General features: G+C 53.3%; 4 protein-coding genes across 4 annotated transcripts; 2 read left to right on the forward strand and 2 right to left on the reverse strand.

Annotated features, from left to right (window-relative positions):
• Positions 1-98: 98 nt before the first annotated feature.
• Positions 99-2,348, reverse strand: HER10_EVM0001129 (NAD dependent epimerase/dehydratase). The gene is made up of 2 exons (XM_035470886.1): positions 1,329-2,348; positions 99-1,268 (listed from the first exon to the last, which is right to left on the reverse strand). The coding sequence occupies exons 1-2, from the start codon at positions 1,770-1,772 to the stop codon at positions 819-821; spliced, it is 894 nt and encodes a 297-aa protein (XP_035336862.1). The 5' UTR covers positions 1,773-2,348; the 3' UTR covers positions 99-818.
• A 1,448-nt stretch (positions 2,349-3,796) lies between these two features.
• HER10_EVM0007108 (squalene synthase) lies at positions 3,797-6,249 on the forward strand. Its single transcript, XM_035476674.1, has 4 exons — positions 3,797-4,369; positions 4,457-5,516; positions 5,601-5,762; positions 5,869-6,249. Exons 1-4 carry the CDS (start codon positions 4,314-4,316, stop codon positions 5,983-5,985), a joined length of 1,395 nt encoding a protein of 464 aa, XP_035337334.1. The 5' UTR covers positions 3,797-4,313; the 3' UTR covers positions 5,986-6,249.
• Positions 6,250-9,670: 3,421 nt separating this feature from the next.
• HER10_EVM0009497 (subtilase) lies at positions 9,671-12,285 on the reverse strand. The gene is made up of 3 exons (XM_035478983.1): positions 10,970-12,285; positions 10,757-10,910; positions 9,671-10,692 (listed from the first exon to the last, which is right to left on the reverse strand). The coding sequence occupies exons 1-3, from the start codon at positions 11,573-11,575 to the stop codon at positions 10,178-10,180; spliced, it is 1,275 nt and encodes a 424-aa protein (XP_035337542.1). The 5' UTR covers positions 11,576-12,285; the 3' UTR covers positions 9,671-10,177.
• Positions 12,286-23,669: 11,384 nt separating this feature from the next.
• On the forward strand, positions 23,670-27,904 carry HER10_EVM0012711 (uncharacterized protein). The gene is made up of 2 exons (XM_035482099.1): positions 23,670-26,803; positions 26,863-27,904. Exons 1-2 carry the CDS (start codon positions 25,234-25,236, stop codon positions 27,123-27,125), a joined length of 1,833 nt encoding a protein of 610 aa, XP_035337812.1. The 5' UTR covers positions 23,670-25,233; the 3' UTR covers positions 27,126-27,904.
• Positions 27,905-27,915: the final 11 nt, after the last annotated feature.

Genomic DNA, 27,915 nt, shown 5'->3' on the forward strand with positions numbered 1-27,915 from the left:
CGGTCACCAACGGCCGGGTTTCAGTGAGCATTGTGGTGACTTTTTTGGCGAGTAACCTTGCACTGCCATGGGACGGCCAGGCTGAATTACGGTACCTACTTCTGAGCCTTACGGCTGGTACCTTAAGGCAACCTGACCTGCCCTCCCACTGGGTGCTGGCAAGGTGCCATTCTTTCCCTCCCGCCCTTTCCATAGGCTGCATGGACGATGGCGATGTCCACTGCGGCCTTGGAGATTACGCGGACAGGGACCTGCTGGCAGGGATGACGTTGCACGGTCCAGCCCATCTGCCGTGTGCTGTCTCTTTGCATCACAAAGAGTCGGCATTCAAGATACAGGTCTTCCCTCAATCCAAAACATTTTCATCAAGGGCTTCTTTGGAAGTTTCGGGGAAGAGAAGCATGGCTCGTGTCAGGTTGCTATTCCGGTCTCTGCAGCGTTAGTCGTCACATTGCAAGCGACGATAGCTGGTAGCTACACTACATCACGATATTTCCAGGCCTCCAAAGTGATCGACAACAGTCGGCGATCCGCTTCACAAGCTTTCAGAGCTCAAGTCAACCGGACAACGCCGAGATGACTCTTCTCCACCCCGGCTGCACCATCTCTCACGCAAAGGACACCGTTCAATCTTCAGTGCCTGACGCCTGACGCCAGCTCAACAGCATCTGGAACCATGCCATGCTCACTGTATCAATCTGGACAGTCTTCAACAACTCAAACTGCAATTTGTCTAGTTCATTCCAGTCTCTAAGTCTTGCTAGAGCCGCCAAGTTCCCATATGCGCCAAATCCGATTTGCTTTTTCCCCTCTTCTATTTACACGACACCGTTGGCCTTCATGCGCTCGAAGCATCCCCTGTAGGCATCGTGAACCTCGGGCACCGTGTAGTTGTACTCCTTGAGCTTCTTCTCCAACTTGGTGGTGTCGAGCTTGCAGTTGCTGCGGCCGGCCTTGATGACCTTGGCCTGCTCCTCGAGCGAGAAGTTCTTCCATGTGAAATCGGGACGGACAATCTCCTTGAAGAGAGAAAGCACCTCGTTGTGAGAAATGGCACCAGGGTTGGTGAAGTTGTAGATGCCAGTGTCCTTGTGCTCGGCCATGAGAATGGAGGCCGGGAGGAGATCGGTAAGAATGGTGTTGGAGTTGGGGATATCAACGACACGGTCGTACTTGGCAATCTTGGTAACAAAGTTGCGGGAGTGGAGGTCGTCGCTGACAGGCATGCGCAGGCGAAGGATAAGGCAGTTCTTGTAGTGCTTCATGATCTGCAAAGTACACAATTAGTAATTGATCCAGACGCCAGTGACTTGTGATTGATAGCCTACCTCCTCAACGTGACCCTTGGTGTCCGAGTAGAAGCTGCCCTTGAAGTTGGCAGGGTCGGTCTCGAGGTAGCCAGCACCGCCAATGGGGTGGGCATCGTCGTACTGGTAGATGCAGCCGGTGGCGAAGACGGTGCAGTGGATGCCCTTGAGGAAGCAGGCGTCGGTGAGGTTCAGGGTGCCGATAACGTTGGATCGCATCGTAGCCTCCTTGTTGTCCTCGCACCAGTCGACATTGGGGCGACCAGTGCAACCGGCGCAGTTGAGAACGTGGGTAGGCTTGACCTTCTCGAGCTCGGCGAGGACGCCCTCACGGTTCTCCATGCGGACGGTGGTGGTGTAGACCTCCTTGCCCTGTCCCTCGAGGAGGACCTTGAGGTGGTTCGCAACCCAGCCCTCGCCACCCCAGATGAGGAACTTGTTCGCAGAGTGTCCGTTGGTAGCCATTGTGGATGATGGTGGTGTTGTTCGTCCCTTAAAGATTATAGTTTGAAGTATCGGAGGGTCGTCGGAGAGGGGTCGGGCGGGACTTTGTCAGGATTCGACTGGCTGCTGGGATGGTGTAAGTTGATGACCGAGTCGGGTGGGATGTCGATTCGGACGTCTTATATGCTCGAGGCTGGCAAGGGAGAAGACAGCTGGGAGGGTGAGGAAAGAAGAAGAAAAGGACAAATTGAGTAATTTGTAAGACAAGCCACTCGAACAGCAGGGAAAGGGGAGAAAGAGTGTGAGACGGATTATTTATCTGGGGTAAGCGTGGCAGGTACGAGGCCAGGGAGAGGAGGAGGGGAGGACATAAAGTTTGGGTTCAGGTACGAGTCGTACTATCTGCCAATCTGCCACTCTGCCCTTTCAGCTGCGCGCGGTCTCGACCCTCTTGACCCTCCCGTCTTCCGGTATGCTGGTCTCTGTCTGGATACCTACTGCAGAGCAGCAGCAGTAGCACAGCCAGCAATAATTAGTCGCAGCGACTTACATTGGACAGATGGTGTGTTCAATGTCGTTCCCACCCCCACCTTCGGGAGGTACCACGGTCAAAGGTGCGACCCCGTAGCGAAACTTACGTACCTCGAGTACGAAGCTTACCGGGAGCTACGTTCCATATTGATAGCTGCTGTTATCGGAGGGAGTATCCGTAGCAGACAGCTATTTTCGTCCTGGCGTCCCCTCGCTTTGTCATGAGCTCTGATGAAGTGGACTCCGTGGAAGATAGTCACCAGTAGTGGCAGAATATGATTAAGCAGACCATGAAAAATCATGATGTTAGCAAGAGACATAAGGGAAAAAGTAGCTACTTAGCTACGTGGTGTCGCAGCAGCTCCAAGACAAGTATCGCGGAAGTGATGCGGCCTAAGATGAAGGAGGCTAGACGGATGAAAAGCCTCCCTTGGGGGATGCAGACAGTGAGACATTGCCGTCCGATGGCTCACCGCATTATGCTCCCTTGGAGGTAATGGCGGTGCCACGGTGGTGGTGGCAATGGCGTACGGCGGCAGACCAGCGAGGGTCGAATGCCGCGTCGGCCGTGGTGGAGACCAGAGGCCCGGAGCCGCAAAGAAACGTCCATCTCGGAAATCCTTAAGGGTCTTGGCCATGTGCTGCTGCGATGCCACCGTGGGATATCCAGAAAACCAGACGATGGGTTGCGCGCTGATCGGATAGTCGGGCCATGAACATGAAGGGGGGAGGCTGAGCCATGGGAACAATTGGACTGCTGCCGTGTCGGGGGGCTGACATGCGTGGAATTGCTGCTGCTGCTCTCCACCCACACCTCGATTGGCGTATGCAGCAGAGTCGATAAATCATCTGTTGTCGGCCTTCTTCTTTCTGTCGGTGTGTGAGGAGGAAGAACAGCAACAGAAGCAGCAGTAAGGTAGCAATGTCAAAGTTGCGAAGAAGATGCCAAGGGAAAACGTCGCTAAACAAAAGTCATGTGAGTTGGGCCGTTGGTTGCTAACCAAACGAGAAAGAGACGACCCCGACGGAAGCTTCGTTCGAAAAAGGCAGGAAGGCAGACCCTGAAATAACGAATTCCTTCCACTCCCAGCATGGAAGGAACCGCCCTCCGTGCCCCGCACCTGCTGAAATTCGAGAAGCAAACGACCGGGAAGGCAGGGACCTGCCCCGCCATCACCTGCCATCTGCCAATCAGATCTAGTCTTCCATCCCATTGGCTCGCCTAGCTTTAGCCCAACTGGCTCGGTCAGTGCGTTCTTTACGCCAATTTCAGTGACTGACACGCTGAAGGGGGCAGCGTTCAGCGGAAGAGGTATCATACACAGGCGGGGTATCACTGTAAGAGGCGCTGTCTGGTCGTCTTCTGGCTGTCAGTAGACCACCCAACAGCGCCGAGGCCATGCCTTAGATGCCCTAGAGGCTTACCTAATAACCTCTACGTACCTCGAAATGAGGTGAGTGTGACAGGAAAACAGTCCCAGGTTGCATTTTCCATGGCAATTTGGAGAAAAGGAGCTGGGGTCAGCTGCACTAACGTCCTTTCCCCCGTTTTGGCGCCTTCCTGCCCGGGTGAATTGGTCACTTTTTTGGGCTTTTGATTTGATGACAGCGGAGAACTTCTTTTCCTCCTATTCTTCCGCGGTCTTGTTGTTGAATCCCCGTCTGCCGTTCATCCAAGGTCAACAATCCAGTGTGCTTGTCGACATTTCTTCACGCAACAGCCCGTGTCCTCCTTGCTATAAAACGCACACGAATTTTGAGGTCATTGATTGGAACGTGAGCAAAAAAGCAGAAGCTGAGACCACCTGCCAACGACTGCGCGCGCAAACCTTCAATCCGCAGCCCACGACGAACCCGCACATAGCCAGCTACCTTGGTCAACTCCACGAACTCTACGAGGACTGATTGACTTTACTTTGCTGCCCCTACGAGACTCGACTTCATTCTTCCGTCGTCAACTCCTTAAGCCTCTGCGCTACTGTCCGATTCTGCTGTGCAATCCGCCGTCCGCCGCGACGACAGACCGCCATCATGGGTGTCATTTACTACCTCCTGCACCCCAACCAGCTTCGCTCCATCATCCAATGGTACGCAGCTTGACTTCCTCTCACTGAGCACGCGCGCGCAGACCGTTTTGCTGCTCCTCTACGTCACGCCTGCTAATACACTTCTAGGAAGGTCTGGCACGACCCCGTCCACCACCGCGATCCCTCAAAGGAAGACCCTACGCTGAAGTCGTGCTTCGAATTCCTCAACAAGACGAGCCGCAGTTTCTCCGCCGTCATTCAGGAGCTCAACCCCGAACTCCTGGTTCCCGTATGCCTGTTCTATCTTGTGCTGCGCGGCCTCGACACCATCGAAGATGATATGACATTGGATATCAAGGAGAAGGAGCCTCTGCTGCGCCAGTTTGACAAGTACATGGAGACGGACGGCTGGACTTTCACCAAGAACGGCCCTAACGAGAAGGACCGCGAGCTCCTGGTGCACTTTGACGATGTCGTGACCGAGCTGAAGAAGATCAAGAAGCCTTACTACGAGATCATCAAGGATATCACGATCAAGATGGGCAACGGCATGGCCGACTACGCTCTCAACGCCGAGCACAACGAGAACGGTGTTGCGACCATCAAGGATTACGAGCTTTACTGCCACTACGTTGCCGGTCTCGTCGGTGACGGCCTGACTCGCCTTTTCGTCGAGGGCAACATGGCCAACCCCAAGCTTCTCGAGCGCCCCGCGCTCACCGAGTCCATGGGACAGTTCCTCCAAAAGACCAACATCATTCGCGACGTCCACGAGGACTACCTCGACAAGCGCCGTTTCTGGCCTAAGGAGATCTGGAGCAAGCACGTCGATACCTGGGACGATCTCTTCAAGCCCGAGAACTTGCCCAAGGCTCTCGAGTGCAGCTCCGAGATGGTGCTCAATGCTCTCAAGCACACTGAGGAGTGCTTGTTCTACATGGCCGGTATCAAGGATCAGAGTGTCTTCAACTTCGTCGCTACCCCCCAGAGCATGGCTATTGCGACGTTGGAGCTCGTCTTCCGTAACCCTGCCATCTTCAGCAGCCACATCAAGATCACCAAGGGTGACGCATGCTATCTCATGACCAAGTCAACACAGAACCTCCAAATTGTGTGTGAGGTTTTCAGAGACTACACCCGTCGGATACACAAGAAGAACGACCCGCGCGACCCCAACTACGTGCAGATTAGCGTGCAGTGCGGCAAGGTATGTGGTGGTGTTTCTTTGTCATTATCTAAAGACACATTTGTCTCGCGTCAGAAAGTCAATTGCTAACGGTTGACCCTCCAGATTGAGCAATTCATCGACTCTTTGTTCCCGAGACAGGACCCCAAGCTGCTCGGAGATGCGGCGAAACAGAAAGAGCGGGGCCAGCCGGGTATGGATGCAGGCGAAGCCTTCGTATTGGGCGGCATGGTTCTCTTGACCCTCTTTTTCGTATCTGGTCTCATGGTGAGTAGCTCTGAAATTTTCTTCCTCATTTCCCTCTTTTTCTTCCAGCATCATCAACCTTCACCTTCTGCTATTCTATCCCAACTCAACTGACCACCACCCTCAGATTGGAACTGCCTGGTTCTTTGGCGCACGCTTCGACTCGTTGTGGAAGACGGACAGCATTTACTGGCCTGGCAGCGAGACCGGCGCGGCGACGCCGATCGAGCACAAGGAGCTGTAACTCTACCAGACAGACAAGAACAAAAGCTGTTCTTTGACTGCTACGCTGCATCTGACTGTTGACGGTACATATTGACGAGGAGTTTTCGGTTGCTCGCCGCCGGCATGGCTACGAAGTATTGAGGAGCCCATACTAATCTTGCTAATACACACCATCCTCGTGATGGGTTTTTCGCGACGCATCTTGACGTCTTTTTGCTTGCAGGTCGATCATCTATTCGACACAACACCCACCAAAGTGACATCCACCGTTCCTCTTCCAATCCCCTCAACCAAGCACGGATGTCAAATTGCAATTCAGTCCCATCGCAAGGTGGTCATGACTGTGGTTGTGCCGAAGAAGTGCTGATATCAAAACCCACCGGCAAAGACCCCGTCCATCACGCGGCGGGTACGGGGCGGGCGTATCTTCCATTGTTCTCGGGACGCGCTCTTTTGCTCCGGCTTGCAAACATTCTTTCATCGTATTCCACTGTTTCATGTGTTTCTTCTTTTGACTGTGACAAGCCCTGTAATAGCCATAAGGCTAGGTCAATTGAAAGCTTACTTGTCTTCGTCTGGTCCCGGGGCCTACGGCGATGAGGTGACAGGCGCTGTCACGGCATCAAGTAGATGAGCCTGTCGCCAAGATCGACATGACATGTCTCTTGAGTACTTTTCTGGAAGAACTTGTCTCAATTTCGAAGTCCAAGGAAGAGCCAAAGCGACGACCGATGATTTCAAATCGTCTCGCGGCCGGGAAACCGTTGCAATAAGAGAATACAAATTTCATAATCCAAGTCATCGTCCCAAAGCTCCCAACTCCAGTCAATTGGTCATCAACGCAATGCAGAGAGTAGTACTTGGCCTACTTGACTTGGCCTCTTGTCGAACATGGACTTGCAGGTCGGATATAATCAGATGAAGCACGCAGCGCCGCGGTGCCTCTATATGTACCTTTCCATTGAACCCATGGAGCCGCCCAGCCTTACCAGGTTGCTGCTCAGTCTGCTGTCTGTTTTAAGGCCCGCCACCAAAGTCTTTCGTCCGGTCTTCTTTCGTATTGTTGCAGGAGATAGCAGTACGTAGTTGCAAGCGAAGGAGATGCGGCTCTTGGAAGACGTCTCGGCGTTTATGCGCAAGGCCGAACCCGGTTTTCTAGGTACCTAGGTTACCCGACGTACACACTCAAAGGCATACCGGGGACCGTATTATGTGCTTTTAACCTTTTCCGCCCTTCTCCCCGACACCCGGGTCAAGTCTGGGGAATACATGAAACATGAGAATCCAGCTTCAGCCTTTTCAGCTCCTTCGCCCGGCGTCCTTCGCTCCCAAGCCGGCCATCCCTTCCTTTCTCTCGACTCGGGTCAGAGACGAGAGGCCGGAAACCCACGAAACCACGTGAGTTGCGCGGACCACCTTGGCCCCATCTATCCTCCGTTTTCTTCTCTCTCTCTCTCCCTCTGCGTCTCTCTCGCTTGCTCTCATCCGCTGCGCGCGGGTGGCGTGTGGCGGGGCACGGCGCGCGCGAGAACGGGAGACCCGGGATGGCCGTTGCTGGTAACCTGATCTTCCCCCCTTTGACGCCAAGACCCGAGATCTCCGTTTTACATGGCGGTGTCAGCGCCAGATTGATGGGGAACGTTCAAGGAAAACGGGACGTTTCGGACCGGTTAATAAGAGACATGCAATTCTTGGTGTTTGCTGAATCGTGCTTCAGCCAAGGCTCTGGGTTGGATTCATTTGTCTTGCTGGCTTCATGGAATACTACTCTCTTTTGTCATGATGTGGTTGTCTTTGAAGAAGTCGGTCTGGCCAAGACGTCTGTATGTATCTGGTATTTGTCAACACTATAGCATTATGTATACATGCCCTACTCTTGGTTTGTCTTTCCTGTATTCGCGAGAGCGGTCGATCGCCACGCCAATGCCAAGTATCTGGGACGTAGATGCCTTCAAATGTGTGACGACGAATGAAAAGAATTCAGGCACTCTCTTCCGTAGAACAGTGATTCCCATTCTCTCTCATTCTCGTATTTGACTTTTCACAGGTCGTCGGATCTCGCATCTCGCATCTTCCCTTCTCTTTCCCACCCGGTCTCGAACACCTATCCCCGAAACGTGACCGTAGAACAATGGGCTCCCGGCGTGCTGCTGAAGAAACTCCTCTCCTTTCCTATTCCGTTTCTCCGTTTCCCTCATCTTTTTCCCCTTCGGACGCCGGACTACAAACAAGCAAGGACGCATCTCTACTTGGTGCTTCTGTGCGTCTGTGTTGGAGATGAGACGGATCCGCCCGCGTGCAATAGGTGTAGGACTGTACGTCGGTCCTTTCAGCTGACCACATGCTTTTCCCTCGCATCTTACCTCATCTCACAGTCCTCAGAAATAACATGTGTGTGTGTGTGCTCATTCACTCAGATATAGTCCCTACCTCTGACGCACTCGCACCTCCATCCCATCTCCTCCCATCCTCGTCAACTCTATTCAGTCTCCCCAACACCCAAAAAAGAAGGTTAAGAAGGAAGGAAGGAGGGGAGGGAAGAGGAATCTCCCATGGAACCTAGTTTCGGAACCCGTCATCCGCGCAGATGCCAACGCACCATCTCTCGCTGACCCGAAGGCACGTACTGTGTAAACGAATCGGGAAAGACATCATGTACCGTCCCATGATGTGCGACATCAATCTTTCATCTCTCGCTTCCACGGCCCTCGGATAACGGATAACGGCACGCAATGAAGCGAGGCACCTTGGTTTGACCGCCTTTTACCTGACAAGTAGACAGGAAACAACACGCAGCAGATGCGAGAGAGAAGGCCACTACGCCAAGTTCATCCCATTCTTCGTATACCTTAATCTCCAAAACGCGAGAAACACAAACCTTCACACGCACACCACCCACCCTCCACCACCACGATTCTCGCCCATGGTTCTTGTCCGTCTTTAGGTACTCCATCCTTTTCCATCCTTTCCTTCCCTCCTCGGGGAGTTGCGAATGTTCTTTCTCCCTCCTAGTGTCCCCAAATGTCCGAAATGCGTCATGGCGTCATCCGCGTTTTGGGTTTTCCACTGGTCTTTTCGAGCAAGCCGAACAAGATACCACGCCATATCATTTTCCTGTAGAAGCCTAATGTCGTAGAGACTTTTCACCCGCTAGAGGAAACCGGCAGTCAGTGGGCATCTGTGTCCGTACATAGAATTGGAGAAAAACTCGAAGAGCACCACCTAAAATCATCAGATTTGCTAAGTTCGCACAGATTAGGTTTCCTGCTTGTTGGCGTGTAAAACTATCTCAAAAGATACATAGCTGCCATCGCCTTCCTCCCTCGACGTCACCTAGATTATGTGGATGTAGAGAGGTCAGGTGACATGGCCAGATTGGCAAGCTCCAAGCTAAATCACAAGTGACGAGTGTAACACCAGAAGAGCAGGTTCGATGGCACTACGATATCACATCTGCATATCTACAAGGGAAATACAAGGTGTAGTCACGTGGAAAAGATAGACTGAGTATGGTTGAACGTGAAAGTGAATAGTCCGTAGCTGTCTGCTCTCATTACCAAGACCTCATTTTCGAGAATCTCTGTCTTAAATACAATGTGATTTTTTGGTCTCAAAAGAAACCAGAAAAATGTTCAAGAAAACAGGTTTTAAAAGGAAAAATAAGAGGAGAAAAGAGCTGCAGGAAAACCCAAGACAGAATGAATTTTCGAGTCCTGATGAAGTGATACGAGGGAACCAGCCCGTCGAGGGTTTTTCTACTCTTTTTTGGGAAAAGTCCTTTTTCTTTTGAACCTGTTTTTTTGTCCTTGAGATGCGGGTTTGAAAGACCCTCTCTTTCTTGCTTTGTGTGTCTTCTCTCTCTCCTTTTACATACAATTGAAACCATCCGACAGACACCCGGAAACCCCAGGTATCCCATCTTGGATGGTGAAGGCTTGTGCTTTGCTTGCTGGTCCAGGCCGCGCGCCAATGCAGTGATGTGTGCGAATGACTGGGTATCCTCTAAAATGCCGTGAATTTGTGTTCATCTCCCCCTTCGGATATAAAACACATGGGGGGGAGAGAATCACTTATTAAACCAAGGAAAACGTGTCGAAAAAGTCAACGTGACGCCATCATGCCTTTTGAGGTTTCCAATGAAAGAAACGCTAAAAGAATCCAACCCCACCAACGCGAAACACATTGGGGCATTTACCATCAGGGCAGAACTTCTAGAGCTGTCCGTTGTTGGCAATCAGGTTGGTGGTGCCAGCAGTGTTGCGCTGGACAGAGGCACCAGAGGCGGTGGCGAGAGCGAGCATGCGGTCGGTGACAGCCTTGACGGTGTTGAGGCCCTCAAGACCCATCAGGTAGGCAGCAAGGCCAGCGACGTGAGGGGAGGCCATGGAGGTACCGGACAGGGTGTTGGTGGCGGTGTCGGAGGTGATGCCGACAGAGAGAATGTTGACACCGGGGGCGAAAATGTCGACGACAGTGCCGAAGTTGGAGAAGGAGGCCTTGCGGTCGTTGCGGGCATCAATGGCACCGACAGTGATGGCGTTGGGGGCGGAAGCGGGCGAGGTATTGGCAGCATCCTGGTTCTCGTTTCCGGCAGCGACGACGGGGACGATGCCAGCGTTGTTGAGAGCCTGGATAGCGCGGTTGACAGCAGCGGAAGCAGAGCCACCAAGAGACATGTTCATAACGGCCTTGCCAGTGAGGTTCTTCTTGGCGACGTCGTCAATGACTTTTATGGTGATGTTAGTTTCGGAAATTTGCATAGGTTAAACTGTGGGGCTATTGAAACTTACCGAACTGCATGCCATCGAGAACACCAGAGTTGGAGCCAGCACCATCGCCATCAAGAACCTTGACGCCAATGAGGTTGACGTTCTTGGCAACACCGAAAGTCTGACCACCAATGGTACCGGCGACGTGGGAGCCGTGTCCGTTCTCATCAGTGTCCTATATTTTCATTAGCCTCTCATTTCACTCGCTCTCCCAGGACAGTTTCAGGTACTTACAACGTTGTTGATGAAGTTGGCGCCAAAGGTAGCACGGCCCTGGAACTCGGAGTGGGTGGTAAGGATACCAGTGTCGACGATGTAGGCAGTGATACCGTCACCTCCTGTCTGGTCGAAGACGTAGCCAGCCTCACCGGCAGCGGCGTGAGACATGCGGACAAGGCCGGGGGGAGCGTTAGTCTGGGAGACGGTGGCAGAGATCTTGACCTTGGCATCCTGCTCGACGTAGGCGACCTCCTCGGCGTTCATGACGCTCATGATCATGGAGTCATCGGCCTCCATGACGGTGGCGCGCCACGCGTTCATCTTGAAGTTGCGGGTAGAGGTGCTGAGAGAGCGGCCGTCGAGGGAACGCTTGCCAATGTTGCGCTTCTTAATGGAGGCAGCGAACGAGGACATCTTGGAGGTAATGGCATCATCGTCAAAGGTGTTGTTGTAGACGACAATGTACTTGTTGGGAATCAGGTCGGCGGCGTTGAGGTTAGAGATGGGAACGCCCATGAAGGAGCCAGAGTCGTTGGTGGAAGCACCGCTGTTGCTAAGGCCGAAAGGAGCAGCGAGAGCGGCGGGCAGCACGGCTGCGATGAGAGCGGTAGCGCGAACCATGTTGGGCGGTTAATTCGAAGGGGGTTTGGTGGTGTATGTAAATACGGTGAGGTTGTTGATATTTAAATAAAAGAGAGGATACGGGAGAGAACTAGCTCGTCGTCGTCGAAGAGGTCGTCAAAAAAAAGTATTGGTGAAGAAGAAAAAAGTGCCGAGACCGCTGGTCTACTTTTTTAATTTGTGGCGGTGGTTGACGAGGAAAGAACGAGGTCTTGTCGTCGAGGTTGGGAGGTTCGGCACGGAAGGTGCGAGCGAGAGAGTGACTCGATGAGGTTGGGAAGGCGCGAATGAGTGCGAGCGAGAAATGCTGAGAGAAGGAGCAACCAAGAAGGATTCGGATACCAGTCACGACACAAAGCCCTTGTTTACTTTTTTTCTTCTCAAATCTTTTCCAATGCGATAAAAAGCTGCCGTTACCAAGTTGAAACAAGGTGTAATAAAAGAGTAGTCGAAGAAGCGGAAAGAGGAGGCGGTGGGTTGTTGTGGTATTTAGCTAACCGGCCACACGGAGGAACGTGAGGATGAGGATAGACTAAAAGAAGAGATTTATGGAGGATGGGAAAGAATAGAGAGAGAGAGAGAGACGGAGCAAGAAGAAGTAAGAGACGGAAGGCCAAGCACAGCTGGGCAAGATGGAGAGGTTGTGGACAGTAACTTAAGTATAACGACGGACGATGAAAAAGAAGGGGACGGGAGGAAGCAGGGAGTACGGATACTGGGACTAGGTAGTAGGAGTAGGAGTACCCAGGAGTAGGGGGATAAGGTAAGGTACATACAAGGAGGGAAGATGACCGGGGGTGTCAGCGGTACATGAATCCAGGTACCTGCTCTCTCAGCATCTGTACCTTGTAGCCTGTCCGTACGCAGTCCCTGGCCCAGGTTTGTCACTTGTGTGTGTGTGTGTCTCCATGTGCGTGTGTGCTTGCTTGGTGTGCTTTGGTGCTCGACCATGACCTTGACCTTGACCTGGGGCCCTGAGGTGTGGTCTTTGGGTCCCGGAGGGGTGTGTGGCGTGTGTGAGTGGACCACGCGAGGATGTATCTTTGTGACATTGTCTGGATGGATGGATGGATGGATGCTGCAGAAAGAGACTGGACAAGGACAAGAGAACGAACGACGGACGAGGTACCAGCCCCGAGGTGTATGTATTTGGTAGCGAGAACATCCGTACAATATCTTATTCTCTATGCTGTCTCACTCTCACTGCCTCATTGCAGGATCGTGAGGGTAGAGAGAAAAGATGCAAAAGAGACAGGCCGAGACTGAGGCCAGACGGGGCAGAGAGACTGTGCTCAGAGCAGACACAAGTGAATAACGTCAAGGTACCTTACCTGATGAATACTGCATCTCGAATTTTGCACAAAAAAAGTGGACGGGCCTTCGAGGCTCTGGGCAACATCTGCGGCAGAACAAGGAGTAGAAGCCGAGAAAGGGACGAGAAAAGACGGGACAATTAGACGATGGCGAGGACCTCGATCCAGTGACCAGCGCCAGTCTGCAGAAGTAGTGCAGACGGGAATTGGGAGAGGCGACGGGACCTGACGGGCGAGAAATGGTGACGGACGGGGAAGACGGGGGACAGCAAGGAGGGAGAGAAAGGTACGTATCGGCCAAGGTGGGCTGGGCCTGGGACCTGGAGACGAGCTGGAGACTCTGCCCAGCGCCCAGCGCCTCAGCGCCCACTGCCCAGCGGTGCTGCCGCCAGCCTGCGAAGCCTGCGCGTGTCTGAGGAAAAAGGGGATACGTACCGAATTATCCGTGCACCGAGGGCTTGGCTCCCATTTGGGGTTGATGCAAAAGCCGCGACTTTTCCTTTGCAATATCGGTGCCGGTGCCACGCCGCCCAGCCTGTGCATGGCATTACACTACATACTACACGATAGAGTGAGCATGGGGAGGGGAAGACGAGTAGCAGCATGGCGTGGCGGCAGTTTGGCATTGTGCACACTCTGTGGCAGACATGTCGACTCCTGCTTCTTACGACTCCGTTTTCCGTATCACCACCGCTGCGAGGTAACCTAACCCTCATCCTCCGTATGCCAGACTTTACTGCGAAATAGAGGAAGAGAGCAAAAAGGAAGTCAGGAGGTTCAGACCGATTACCCACACATTTTACTCTCGGGAGGAAAGTCCCAGGGCCGTTCTTGGCACTAGTCTCAATCAAGGCTTGTGCTTCACCTTTTTCTGGTCGTCGGAAGGGGAATGACGACCGGGGTGGGTTGCTTGTGGACTTGTGGAGAAAGTCGACTGACTGATGCTTCTCCCCGAATTGTACGCGGTATGGGGCATGCCATGTTATTGTTTTCCATTATTGACTTTTTTTTTCTGCTTTGTTCCGTCGTTGGTATCCACGGTAAATCGCCGTCGGGCGGTAGAAAGCATGGAAAACACCACATAGTTGTAGGTACGTAGGTGACGTACGAATTCAAACAATGAAGGGCATGCGCGTCCCGGGGTGGAGGGACCGCACTAAGGCAAGGTACAGAATACCACACGGCGGCAGTCGGCGGGATGGATGGATAGATCCAATGGTGGGTGGATGGCGTTGGCGTTGGCGTTGTTGGCTGTTGGCTTCGACTTCACGTACGGCGGCACGCCACAGTTCGATTGGGTGGTGATTGAGATTTACCACATCCCATCCAGGCACACAGGGTCCATTCCCGGGGGGCAGTCGCAAGACTTGCGGCACCCGACTGCCAACCGTTCCAGCCATCGGCGAGAACTGGGAAATTTGTGGCATTTTTTCTGTTAGTGCTCCGTGGTTAATGGCGCTGAAGGTTCTGGACCTCTCAGTGTTGTCTCACTCCTCAACCACAGGGTTAATCAAAAAGAGACGCCACAAGAGCGGCAGAGGCGCCGTTTTTCAAGGGAACGGCGTCCGCTGCAAACCGCCGCCTCTCCGTTCACCTACGCCTCTTCTCCCTCTGTGCCTCACTGCCTCGCGGTCTCTCGGGCGGTTAGACGGTGCTGTCAGTGTCTGTGACTGACGGAAGAGAACTGTTGCATCTGGTTCGCTGACCACCCGATCCCATTCATCCGTCGCGGCGAACCAACAATGGGGAAAAAGGTCGGATTGTGTGTGCAGATGTACGGCGTGTGTGTGAGAGAGATGGGCTCATGTCATATGGTTGGCTCTCCCCGTCTCTCGGATCATGAAGGTCTCAGTGCCAGCACAAACCTGCGACAATGCGCATCGTTGCTTCTTCTGATTCTAGTAGGTGGTCTTTCCCACGCTTTGTGTTCGTCCGTCTGTCTCAACCCAAAATTTTCACATCTTGGATACCTACCTATTTGCCTCCTTCCTCCACCGGGTGGTTCTGGTTCTTCATTTTTCCATCGTCGTGGCTAAGGTAGATTATCAAGGCAGGAACAAGGGACACTCAGTGGGGGCACCTACCTACCTTACCCCGTAGGTAGGTACCTGCCCTCTGCCTCTCCTTTCTTCCTTCCCCTGGGAAAACTGGCAGGTGTCCCGCCCAGGATCACTGTACGTACCCCAATCAAAAGGTACGTGCTCTCTCACTCGTCACGGAGACTAACCTCGCAATGGGGAAAGCGTCAAGCCGTAGCGGTTCCCCTTTTGGGCGCTGCGGCAGCCAAGCGCGCTTCTCGTTGGCCGTGCCAAGTCAAACAAGGCCGCCCCTCTTATTATTCACCCCCTTGGTCCTGCCCATCCTGGATTGGTAGGCCCTGGCAAAAGTCGATCTTCCCCCCTCCAGGGCTCCGTCGTCCTTTCCTCTCCCCCTTCACTAGCGCCGGTTTCGACCCTGTCATTTCGACTAAATCTGTAACGTCCAAGTCCAGCGCCTCATCGCAGAAAAAAGAAAGAGGGCTCCATTGTCAGCTTTCTCATCGTCGTTGTCGTCGTCGTCGTCTTCGTCCATGGTCGAGGTTCAACTTGGAAAAGGCTCCAGTGCTCCACAGAATGGTCCACGTCGGCTGCCCACGTTGTCCAGTCTCAGTCGCCGTCTCTTCGGAGTTTTACCGTCGAGGTTGCTGTAACCGTACCTTATCTCAGCAACCATCTGTGTCTTACAGCCCTTTTCTCGCCTTTTCCTTGCTTGTTGCTATCCGCGACTCGCCGTTTGCTTGTCCCAGTATCAAATTGTACGCACTCTCTAGCAGCTTGTCCGGACCCAATTATTCAGCCGGTTTTGTCCCGTCACGTCTCGAGACCACGGCCATCCCGGTCTGGCTCTAGCTGCAAAGCCCCCTTACCTCAGCTTTGCTGCCAGGCTAGGGCAGATGGCCTTGAAGCTGTCAAGTCAAGCACCCTGTCAGGCCTCGCGAACTTTGTCCGTATGGACCTGTGGCAAGGTGTCTATCAGTCCCTCGACCCTGAACCTGCCTGCTTGCTCAGCAGTCAACTTAGACCGCTGAGCAGTCCAGATTCTCGACCTTGACCCTCCCTCTTGTGAATCGTATACCCTCCGCATAGCATCGCTCGAGTCGATGCCCTCATCAAATAGTCTTGGGCTTCTTGGCCTTGTCTCCGTCAGCGCTCTCGTGAGTCTGGTCGAGACTCTCCTCGTCAGCAAATGTCTTGACTCTACGCTATACCTCTGGGCATGCGTCGTCCATATCCCCCTCCTTTCTCCTCATATTGTACAAACTTCAGAGTCTCTGATATACAAATCTCCAAACTTGTGCAACCCTCATAATCGTACTCTCCCAAGTTCCAACCCCGGGCCATGCTTGTAAACCCAGGGATGCAGCCATCATGTACAGATACGCTTTGCATCTGCAGCCTTCACTTTTTCAACCCGTCATCCAGTCCTCTTCTCCTGTCCCTACTGTACCTCTCCCCACCCCCTCGAGCTTCATCATGTCTCTTATTCGTGAGGTCCCCCGTCATCGACTGGTCCAGTTTGTACCCACTCACCCCCGGGGGGCTGAAGCTTTTTTAATCTCGTCAACCATCATGACGATGTCGCCGCTGTCAGTACCGACTGCCGTGTGCCGTCCCCTCTTTCTTGGCATCCCTGACCTCCCATGTGCTTTTCTCTTGCTGTCCCTCTCATCCGTACACTGGCAACGGTACGACTGAGCATTAGCAAACCTACCTTAAATCCATCTACTCCGAGGCACCTAGCACGGGACGGGGGGCGTCAGGGCGATGCACGGAGGCCCCGATCTTGACGTGAGCATAACTCAACTTACCTCTCACCACTCGTGAGTTGCGGCTTGGCCAACACGGTGTAACGGTAAAGGCCATGCGCCGTGATGCTTTCCACTCCTTCCCTCACGACAAATAACAGACACCGACTGGCTAATCGACGACGTCAATGTAACACAACGTGTGCATCTTGGCCTGCTTAGCCACCGTCAAACAATGGACTCGCAGTGTGTAGATATCCCCATTCAATGCGCAAGAGGCAAGGCCGATCCTCATCAGTACATGCCGCGTCCAAAGGATTAGGCGTCATGCAGAAACGTAAACAATTCCAACGCCGCCGTCTCTTCAGTGACGTTTGGTCGAATGCGACCCTCGAGGAGGTCCTTCGCCCAAGCTCACGAAACCGTTGAAACCGTGCCCTCCCCTCCCTCCCTCTCCCCGAGCCTGGGGTTAGACTTGGGATTGTCGCGGGAGATTGACGGACGTCTGTGGTATCGTTTTGGCATGCCGTGGAAATCGAAAGGGCAATGCGGAGAACGGACCAGAAGAGCGAGCCCAGGCCGGCCGTGGTCGTCGTTGTCGTCCGAGTTGCAAACACCACCGTCTGCCCCCCTCGGCCTCAGACATCGCATCCCCCTGCTGATGCTGCTGCCACCACTGCACCCCATCTGTCAGACATGTTGCTTTCCCCAGCCCAGTGCAGTGCAGCATTCGGTGGGAAATCTTGACGATCTCTCGTCGCAGGAACCCAAAAAAGAAGGTCAGAGGGAACGTGCCAAGGTCATCTCCCGTCGTGCAGCGTCGGTCGTCTTCGAGACTCCCAGGGGCCAAGCAAGCAACAAGGCTTAGCTAGGTAGGATGCATGCAGGGCGTCTCGTCTTGTCGAACGGTACGAGTACTGCAGGTACTGTAAGTGGTAATGTCTAGTGACACGATATTAGTGCTTTGCCTGCGACATCTCTACGGCCCGTGGCATCGATTCGTATTCGACACTCCAATGTTGAATGTCTTACACTACTCGATCAAGACAATTCATCAATTGGACGCCGGCTGGCAGAATATCCAGCTCCTAGATGTTGCAAGGTTCCTTGCCTAGAGTCGATCGGCAAGGTTGCTCCGCCCTCTACCCTATTTTTGACGTTAATGCGCCCAGACCGAATGGTAAGTCAGCAAAGCCCCCCCCTGGACGACAACCACCGAGGCTGTACTCGACGCATTCCTTTACAGAGTATCCGTACCACGGTAGGAGTTCTGTAGTGAAATTGACTTTGCCGTGCGTAAACTTCCGACGTCGACTTCATTTCGAGCCGCAAGGAGATCGTCGGCCGGGGCAGAGCCGTTCGCTGGGCCGATTAAGGTCAAACCACCCCGCCGCCCCGAAATGAGGCGAAAGTGAGAGCGGCGGGCTGCCCGCACGATCCGCATGACGGCTTCAACTCTATCCGCCGTTGCCAACGCGGCTCGATAAAGTATCTAGCACTTAATCTGGAGGCCCGGCTGCGATGAACTCTGACACCTATCGTGGCATTCATAGTTCGTTCGGGATGCCTGTCTCACTGTCTCAGAGTCTCAGTACATGCTGGTGATTCAAAGTTCGAATGGTTGTCCCCGCTTTGGGAGGATGAGCAGATTGAGAGACGACTCAGACGAGAGATACTACGTAGTCCCCTTGAAGTTTAGCTCAACGAAGCACCGTCCACACCCTCTAATTATTTCCCGCATGTCTTTCGTAATCTGGCGTGCGTCGACAGCGTTGCCAATCTTTTAGGCTATGTCGCACAAGAGAGGAGCCAAAAAGGCCGCGCACGTTCGTTCAATCTCGGGAGCCTCCCATCTCGGAATGGAGCGATCTCCCATGCGCTCTTGGAATCCATGGGTCCCAGGTTCACACGAATAGCGGTGGCTTGCTGGCGGACATGCGCCTGCGTTATTGTGCATGCGTATGAGGGTTATGCAAGACCAAGGCTGAGTTATTCAACGTTGTATCCGCGTAGTCGCACACAACGGCTGTGGTGTACTACTGCACCATTGCCTGCCCGTGGTTGTACATTGTATGGTTTGTCTAACAGCCAAGCCTTTTCAGCGTGCGATTAGAAACCAGTCAGAGACTCCAAACAGCCCCTTCCTAGGAGACAGGCAGACAATACACGGCCCACCGAGTGTTACTGTTAGGTAGTTCGACTGCTGAAGATGCAGCGATACGGCCTTTTCGGGATGCGGGAGGGCATTCCGCAGCCTAACGTTCTGCTTTCTGTACGCATTCAACCTTCCTTTTGACCGTATAGCTGACGACAGCGCGCTTCAGCTTCGTTTCCCGTCCGTTTGGATCCTGTGGAATGTTTGGCCGTACCGCGTCATCTGGAAGGGATAGCAACCAACGTCGGTCCAAAGTCGACGACGCCAATGTGCGTGAGTAATGGCAGGTTTGACCCTGCTGCATCAGTGCCTGCACAAGACTGACTTGCATCGCATCAGTTCATCGCCTTGTCATACCCAAATATGCCATTATCATGATCCCTTGGATCTTCAATGTTATTGTCACAATGCTCAGACGCTCGATACGAATACTTTGGGATACCTTCTGCATGTGGCCAGCCCTAGAGCATGACTGGCACGGCCCTGCCAATGAGTCTTAACCGAGCCGATGGATGACAGAACCTGGCAAAGCTAGAGACAGGATAGTGACCGAGAGGTTCCCAGCGGTGAGGGTACTGTGATTGAGATAGATTAATAGATAGCAATAATTATGCCATGGTCCATGGGTGTTATACAATGACAAGGCCCATGATGGAGGCGAAGGGCTGATTTTTTTGCGCGGCTGAAAGGGGGTTCAACTGCTGCCCCCACCAAGGCAGAGGGTGAGTGGTGCGTACAGCGTGGGCCATGGGCGAAGCCATCGACGAGGATGTCGTCGAGCAGAAAAAGTGACGACCCAATCGGGAACTTTGAAACGGTGTGGCGTGGAGGTTATATTCGTATTTGATTGGCTGTAGACTTGGACATGACAACGGATGAAACATCGACGGCCCTTGACAAGTCGTGCGTCTCGAGACATGCAGGGATAAGGCCCGTCTTAGATTCGCCCAAGTCGTGGTTGGCCCTGGGAGGCCCCGGCCGAAAAGGGGACGCTTGGAGACGCCGCGAAAGACGGATGAGGTGACGAATGCTGCTTCAACAGCCGCCCGTGGTCCCCTGCGCCGCCATCCCATCCCATAACAACAAAGTACGGCTGACATCTAGCCTATTTGCCCTGTATCGACCTGAATGACAGGCAGTGGACAGGCATGCATTTGCTACTTGTTCCTCTGCCTGCCTGTGAACCGTGGACCGTGGTAGTCTGCTCGAGTCTTGACAGGTCAGGGTGGACCTGCGGTTGTGCTCTACGTTGGCTTCGATGCCCTGGTGGGACAAACCACCAACAAGCGCCAAACTGCTCCGATGCTCAGGACCTTTCGGCCTGTTGATGTTGGTAAGCGATATTCGACGAACCCCCCCTCCTAGGCTCCTCCTCCATCAGTCCACTTCGGCCCCCGACACCGCCGTGAACTTGGAAATTCGAGGAGGGGCGCATCCCCCGTCACGATGCGACTCTGCAGACAAACATCGCTCGCTTGTCTCTTCGCTTCGATGATATCGAATTATCGATTGCTTCTAGACTCGGGTCCGGTCTTTGTGAGCTCATCGTATCCGCCATGACATCCCAGACCCGAAATAAGGTAATCTGGATTCCGGGAGATGTTATTGTTGGAAGTTGGACCGGTAACTCGGCCCACGAGGATGAGCCGCGGCGTATGTATGGCTCCCGCTGTCTCCGAATCAGAGGATGCTGCTCCTCACCTTCCGAACAGCGGGTATAGAAATAACAACTTGCATTGATCAGCGCTTCGGAAATCTTGAAATCTCTACCGTGACTTCCAAATTTCCTTGGCTAGGCTTGCAACTAGCCCCAATTGTGCGTGTGTACCTGTCGATCCCTGACGGAGGGCTCCAAGTTGTCAGCTGACCCGTTTCTAGATCGAATTGTCCAGAGCCGCAGGCAATATCGAATGAACATTGTGACTTGGCTACAATGCGATGTACCAGATGGTCCATACATCTCTCTTTCGCTTGTCGCAGGTACGGTTGAGACCACCTCAACGCTATCGGGGCCGGTCTGTGGTACGGGTGTTTCCGACCGCACGAATGAGACGGTCACCAGCGCGGATTTCCCGATGCCCTGGCAGGTTTCAATACGAACATACTCCAAACCGCATCAGTCGTCATCGGTCTTCCATCATCAGGTTGTCGTGTCCCGGAGTTGGCGCGTCTCTCTCCGCTTGTTCGTCTCGAGATGTTGAATAGGCATGTTGATGCTCCCCTGCTCGAACACCGCCAAGACTTTTGGGACGTCGCTCTCGGGGATGGTTCCATTACTTATTGCACCTCGCTTATTGTAATCCTGCTGACAAAACTTCGAAGTGAACCACTGCGTGCGCGTTCGAGTACGAGAAACGTTACCGAATTCTGGGGACGCAAGCAGCTCGTACCGCACATCCGACGTTTGGTGCCGCAGTAAGGGCGTATTTCCACTGTACTGGTGTCAGAGTGCAGCACATTACGCAATTCGATGTTTGCAGATGCTGTAGATCATGTTTGTGATTCGATATCAGTGCGTGAATATGGCGACAGCTCGGAGCCGCCGCCAAAGGTCTCGTCGGTCGCCATGCCGTTGGCCGTTTACCGGTGAAGAAGCTGCTTCCGCGGCAGGGTCCAGACCAAATCGTCTCCGTTGCCCGCCGCCATTCCGGCCGCGCGGGTGTGGCCACTGGCCATGTCTCGGCTCTCCCCCACCGGGCAGAGCCCCGCGACATCGCATCCCTGGTATCGGCTCATCCGCCGTGCGCCTTGAAAGTCTATCTTTCTTTTGCTATTAAAAGAGTCGAGACACGTGCTATCCTCCACAATCCGAAAATGCAGGGTCTGGTGCTTCATCTCAGGGCGATCTGTGATCCGAACGAGAGGCTCTGAGGCGGATGGCATGAGGACGTCGGCAAAATCTTGCGACGGCTCAACACGTGTCGTTTCAATAGCATTGTTAGACTTTGCTGGGCGTTTACGCCGAGAGGACGATCAATCAAGAATGCGAAATGCAAAATCCGCGCCTGGGACGATGTTCGACTCAGGTACGCTTGAGAGTTGGCGTCCAGACTTGGCGATGGCAGAAGCTGATTTCAAATTCCAAATGCCTGGGCGTTGCAGCCAAGCCTGCAAGAGTCAGTCCGAGGCTCTGCGGCAATGATAAAGAGACGTCTCCCGCACCGTCTGCCCGTAACGCGATGGCCTGTCGTATTGACATTCACTCCCTTCTCGTAGCCTATGCAGCATTCCTGAGGTCGGTAGTCTTGCCGAGGATTGCTGTCAACACGACCGGTCCGGATTCGGTCTGAAAGTCATCGGAAAGTATGCTGTTGACCACGACTCGGATCGCGGTTATCTGCGAGGTGGTAGCTTGGTCAGCCAGTTGCCTGGATCAAACCACCAGTGGCAAGCTGACGGTACAACTGCAACTTGCCACGACATGGAATCAAGGTTAAACTCTGCCAACCCCTCGAGCTGACTCAAAGCCTCCGCGTGACCTCTTGCTGAGGAAATAGGTGCTGTAGAACAAGTTGAAACGGTGGAAGGTTGACGAAGCCTACCCGAGCAACCCAACTGCAGCTGTTTCGTCGTTATGCCGAACCTTTATCTGGGCTCTATGGACGAATTCCAACGTCTACTGGTATGTGACGTTGGCATCTCAAGCATCCGTGGCTGTACGGCGTACAATGACAACACTGGATGGAGGCGGAGCCCGGAGTCTGTAGCATGTGCCTTGAGTCCATGGCAAAGGTTGTGGTAATATCCGTGGAGCTGGGAATCCAGATATTCGATCAAGGAAACTTCGATGACGTGATGAAGCCGCAGTTCATTGTCAGGTTCTAAGTTCATGCATCGGTCAAAGGTGGGATGTTCCTTATGGCTCGACGTCGTTACTTCGTCGGTCTTTCCGTTGCTTGTGTTCAATGTAAGTACCTGCTGAGGTAAGCAGGTAATGCAATCGGGCATTTTTGCCAGTGGATCCCCGACCATGTGACTGGCAGGGAAGCGATAAGCCGAGATTGTGCGATAAGGTCCGCCGATAAGACACCTCGAGAAAGTGGCTCAATTTGCGCTCCCGATCTTTGCCTTTGCAAGTAAGAAGATGATGATGCGATGGGACTAACTCTGCTCTCGGAGCTCGTCACGCAGGGACGGCTGTGCACGTCTCATCCACGAGGTGGGCAGTGAGCCCGTCTTGACTCTGACGCCCTGGGCCGCAATGCACCCTGACGTTGAACGCGCTGTGAAGGTGGTATTTGGTGTCAGGCCAGCCAGCCAAGCGGGACATTCATATGGTTTTGCACTCGCATGTCCCGTCGGTTGATGTGCATCAAGGTGGGGGGTGATTAGACTCTCAGGCTTATTATATTGTGTACATTCTTGGCCTCGAAAGGTTGTTTACTGCGGCAACTGTCGCCTGGGTGCTCGCGAATGAAGAAGAATCAAAGAGAAATCCAGCGAAGGAGGAAAGGGTCTGCCCTCATTCCTTGATTCAACCTTGTGTTTCCATTGCAACCAGCCGCCTTGCACCTTACCTTATGTTTACCTTGACAGCAGTGTTCAAAGGTTGATTGAAATAAGGTACCGTGAGTTGAACAGGTATCCGTGCATTTGATAGAAACTCTGGGCCGGGGCAGTAAGGTAAGGTATACGGATATGTAGAGAGTGGCAGTAAGTGAGAAAATAAGCTACCGACTGCCGTTCCGTGTATCCTTTTGGTGCCGTCATCTTTTATTGTGCTGTCATGCTTCCTTGAAAAAAGTTGTCTTGTTGATGTTACTTTCCCCTCTTTTCGGCCAATAAATATAACTTGCGGAATGAGTATCCATCCATCAGAAGCAGACCACTTCACTATTGACTGTAATTAATTTCCTCGTCCTCTTGACCTTTTTTTCGCCATTGGCAATTACATTCCTCTGGGCTTTGAAGAGTTGGAAAGATTTTGTCAGATATTTCCCGGCAGTCTATCGACCTCATCACGGAGTCGTTACCACATTCTGTCCATCCAATCTTGTGCCACATCTGCCTGTCCACTGTGACTACGGAAACACGAAAGCAAACCACGCCACCCCCGTCGCCAGTTCGCCTGCCTCACCAACGCAGCAGCAGCAGCAGACCGAAACTGCAGCAATTAATTGCCTTCACCTTCCTTACCTTACGGCGTACCTTGGTGGCATAACAACAACCCTCAATCGGGGCCGCCTCCCCTATTCTTGTTTTACCTGACCGTCCTCACCTTGCAGACCTAAAGTACCCTTTTAGGCTTACCGTGCCACACCGGTACCCGCAAGCCGCACCGCTCCCGCACCACCGCTGCCTCACCTAACGCAGAACACAGAACACAGGCGCAGGCGCAGGCGCAGCAGCACCTTCCTTCCTGTCTTCCCTTCCTTGCGCTTCCCTTCCCGGCCGCTCGACCATTTTCCAATTGTCCGGTACTCGTTTCATTTCCAGACACACAGCATTGAACACACCAACAAACCCTTTTTCCACTTCCACATCCAGAATTCTGCCTTTTGCTTCTGCTTCTGCCTCTGTCTCCTCTTGGTTTTGTTGTTCTCTTTGTCCCGTCTTGTAAGGCCAACTCCTACCACGACGACACGTTCTGCCGTAGTCCAAACCTCTACGGACACCTACGGACGACACTTCTTCCCATTTCTTTCCATCACCGTGTCACTCACTGTTGGGCTCCCCTCTCTTCTTATTCTACTCCATATCATCTCTCAGGCTCTCTCCTCTGGTCGCATTCTCAGTCGTCAATAGTCGACACTTCCATTCTTTCGCCGGACCCCGACCTACCTCGTACTGTGTGTGCGTGTGTCTACCGGTACCACCAATCACCCCATCGCTATCTCTCGCCCTCTCACCACCTCACCACCTGGTTACCAGGTAGCCCATACGACTCTCTCCCTCCGCCTTGGCCTCCACCCCCTCCTCTGCTCTCCTCTCCATCGTCTGCTCTCCTCCCGCCGCTGTCCTTCTTATCGGCGCTTCCACTCATTGGGCCGTTTCCCTGACGCTGCGCACGCGACCGACCGCGTAAAGTGGCTTGGGCGAAGCGAAGAGACCCCAGCGCAGCGCTACTTTCCACTGGGACCAACCTGACGAATACGGCCGCCAGCCGACCAAAACAGCTGCTCAGCATTGTTGTGACCCCCCCGGTCTGCGTTATCCAGGGTCTCTGAATTATTGGCACTTCATTTCCCCCACCATCGTCAAAGCAGCCCAGAGCCAATCTCCCTTCGCCTTTTTTCCCTTCCGCTTGATCAGCAATCCCGCTATCGCCGCCGTCGCCGCCGCTCCCCCGTTTCCCCCCCTTGGAGAGAGTCCGTCTGGCCATGATCTAGGAACGGCTTCAACCCTCCTCTCTCCGAAAATCTTAGTTTTTCGACCCAAAGAATCGCCCACTCCGATCCCGACGACCATGTCCGTTTGCGTCGAACACTCCTTTCCTTCAACCGACGACGACTCCAACGTCACGAACAACGTCCCCCGAGACCGAGACCCCTCCGGTACTGATAGGCGACAGTCGCGAGACGACTATCATGCCAACGCCAACGCCACTGAAGAGTTGACCTCGATTATGACAGCCTCTGCCTCCATCCTTTCAACCATACTCAACACCTCATCCAACCCAGTATCACCCGGCCCATCCAGCCCACCCCTCGAGCAGGCAAAGAGCAATGAATTCGTGCCCCCGACTCGTCCAAGCAGCACGCCCTTCTTACACCCCGATCAACGGAACTCGGATTGCTGCACTCCGATGGCCGACGACGTCGATGCCTACGGAGGCCCGGGCATCACCACTCCTTCCTATACTCTCGAGACCCCCGAGGTCACGCCCTCCCTGAATCTAAATGACTTACCGGCCGAAATTCACGAATGCATTCTCGACCACCTTTTCGGATACCGAGTATCCACAAACTCCAAGAGCTCGGTAGGCATGCAGAGTGTGACCAAGAGTTGGGGAACCGCACTTCGCCATTCCCGACGCAGGGAGTTGTCAGAACTTGCTCTCGTCAGTCCCGTCTGGAGAATCCTAATTCAGGAGCGCCTATACCGTCACATCAAAATCAAGGCCACTATCGAATCGCTAGAGCTGGCCATGATGTACTTTAGCGAACACAACCACCTCCGGCACTACGTCAAGCACATTGAGATTTGGTTCCCAGTCTTCCAGCCCAAGTACGGTCCGCTGGCGTTGAGCACTACTCTTGCTCTTCCCACGGTAACAATGGATGGATTGACAAACGCGACCTATACGCTCCCCGCCAACAACTGCAGCCTCGAAGAGGCCTTCACCTTTGTCTCGATGGCTCTTCCTGACGTTTGTGTCTTGACTATCGAGGGAGGGGAAAGAAAGAAGGCACCAAAGGTACAGCACAGTTGGCATAAGCGGCCCGCTGGCTGGCATCTGCCGACCCTTCATTCGGTTCGTACCTTGGTCACCAAAGGCCAGTGGAACCTGATGCGCGAAGACTCGGATTTCTCAGCCTTCCTAGCAGCTCTCCCCAACCTCAACGAGTGGCACGGCTCCTACAGCAAGCCCAAGTCGAAGAGTTACCTGAGCATGGCCAGCATTTTACCCAAACTACCCACAAATCTCACTTACCTCAACTTGTGCCTGGAAAGCGACTACCGGCGGGAGCTCACGTGCCCTCCATTCTACATGAAGGTTTCCAACCAGGTTCACTTCTGCTCGAAGCTGGCCGAGGCAACTCCCGCGCTGGAGCATTTGGCTTACACCGGCCGCGTTTGCAAGAATTTCTTCAACATGGCGGCGATCAGATCGGATTCGAGAACGACACGACTCAAGACGATTGACCTAACGGTCAAGAATTGCTGTCGTCCTGTACCTCAGTTCCACGATTCTGGCAGCGGGATTCAGGACATGAACTTTATTCACTCGTTCGAGATGCTTGTGTTGGCAGGCATTCATTCCATGTCGACTCTCAAGGCTCTGGACTACCTGCGGATTCGCTTCGTGGACTTGGGCAAGTCATGTCTCGCTTTTTTTGCCTTATTGGATTTCGTCCTTGCTAACTAGTGCCAGACTCTCCCGTCCCTCCCTTGAATCCCTACTTTGTCTTGAGAGACGGCTGGTGTTCCGGTGTCTGGAGCGACAACATCCTGGCAGAGCTGAATCGAGTCCGGCCAAACGCAAAGTTTGAGCAGTTGAGCGAGTCATTCGGCGAAGTTGGTTTCAATAAAGACGGTCGCATGATTATCAGCCCCGATTACCCTCGATCGCGAGTCTTGTCTCTCAAGCTCGCCAACTACGCACTATTGGCGGGCAGCGTTGCTGCATTGCCGTAAAGGGTTTGTTGAACCCGCAACACCACACCAAGACGCCTTGGTACACTCCCGCATAGCGACACACTCGCACAGCGGGGTTTCCTATTTTGAAATTTGACGACAACACCACACAACGAACATGCAAGCACAGCAATAAGGGGTTCACTTGAGAGGCGTTAATTTGAGGTTTCCGCGCCATAGATGGACAGCATCATACCCCTAATTTGATTTGGGAAAGTTCTGGGTCTGTGATTCTTGCTACCTTGACGGAGTTTGGGCTCGGCACGTGGGACGAGGGGGGTAATTCGGAGTCTATAGGGCGGGAAGACTTAGTACTCCTCTATATTTGCGGCATGCTGTTCGTTTGGCTCTTGCATTTGCATGCTAAAAGAGTTACGGAAGTCTACTTTTGCTCCAGTCATACACAAGGTTAACAAAAAGGTTTCTTTTTCAGACAACAGGCCTTGTTACGTTTCCGTGATCTTCTTCTATACTAGTTGCAAGTAACGCGATGTAGATGGAAAGATGTAGCGGCCATAGTCACAGGTCTGCATTGTTTCCACGAGTACTCAGGCCACCCTTTCCTGCGAATCTCGTAGACGTCTGGCCGGTAAGGCTACATGTACCGTTCACTGACGGCTGAGGCACCAAAGCCTCGTAGGTTCTTCTGACAGACTGCCGACGTCAATATAGAATGTGGGGCAGTCACGAATTTTGGGTTGCCATTGATTGCCTTGTACCGCAGTCTAGGTTTTGATTGGTCTTGGAGCGAGTATAATACTATGGTGATGCCTTGAGATATGGACCATGG

Source organism: Colletotrichum scovillei (assembly GCF_011075155.1).
Source record: "Colletotrichum scovillei strain TJNH1 chromosome Unknown Contig00002, whole genome shotgun sequence".
In the NCBI taxonomy this organism is placed as follows: Eukaryota; Fungi; Ascomycota; class Sordariomycetes; order Glomerellales; family Glomerellaceae; genus Colletotrichum; species Colletotrichum scovillei.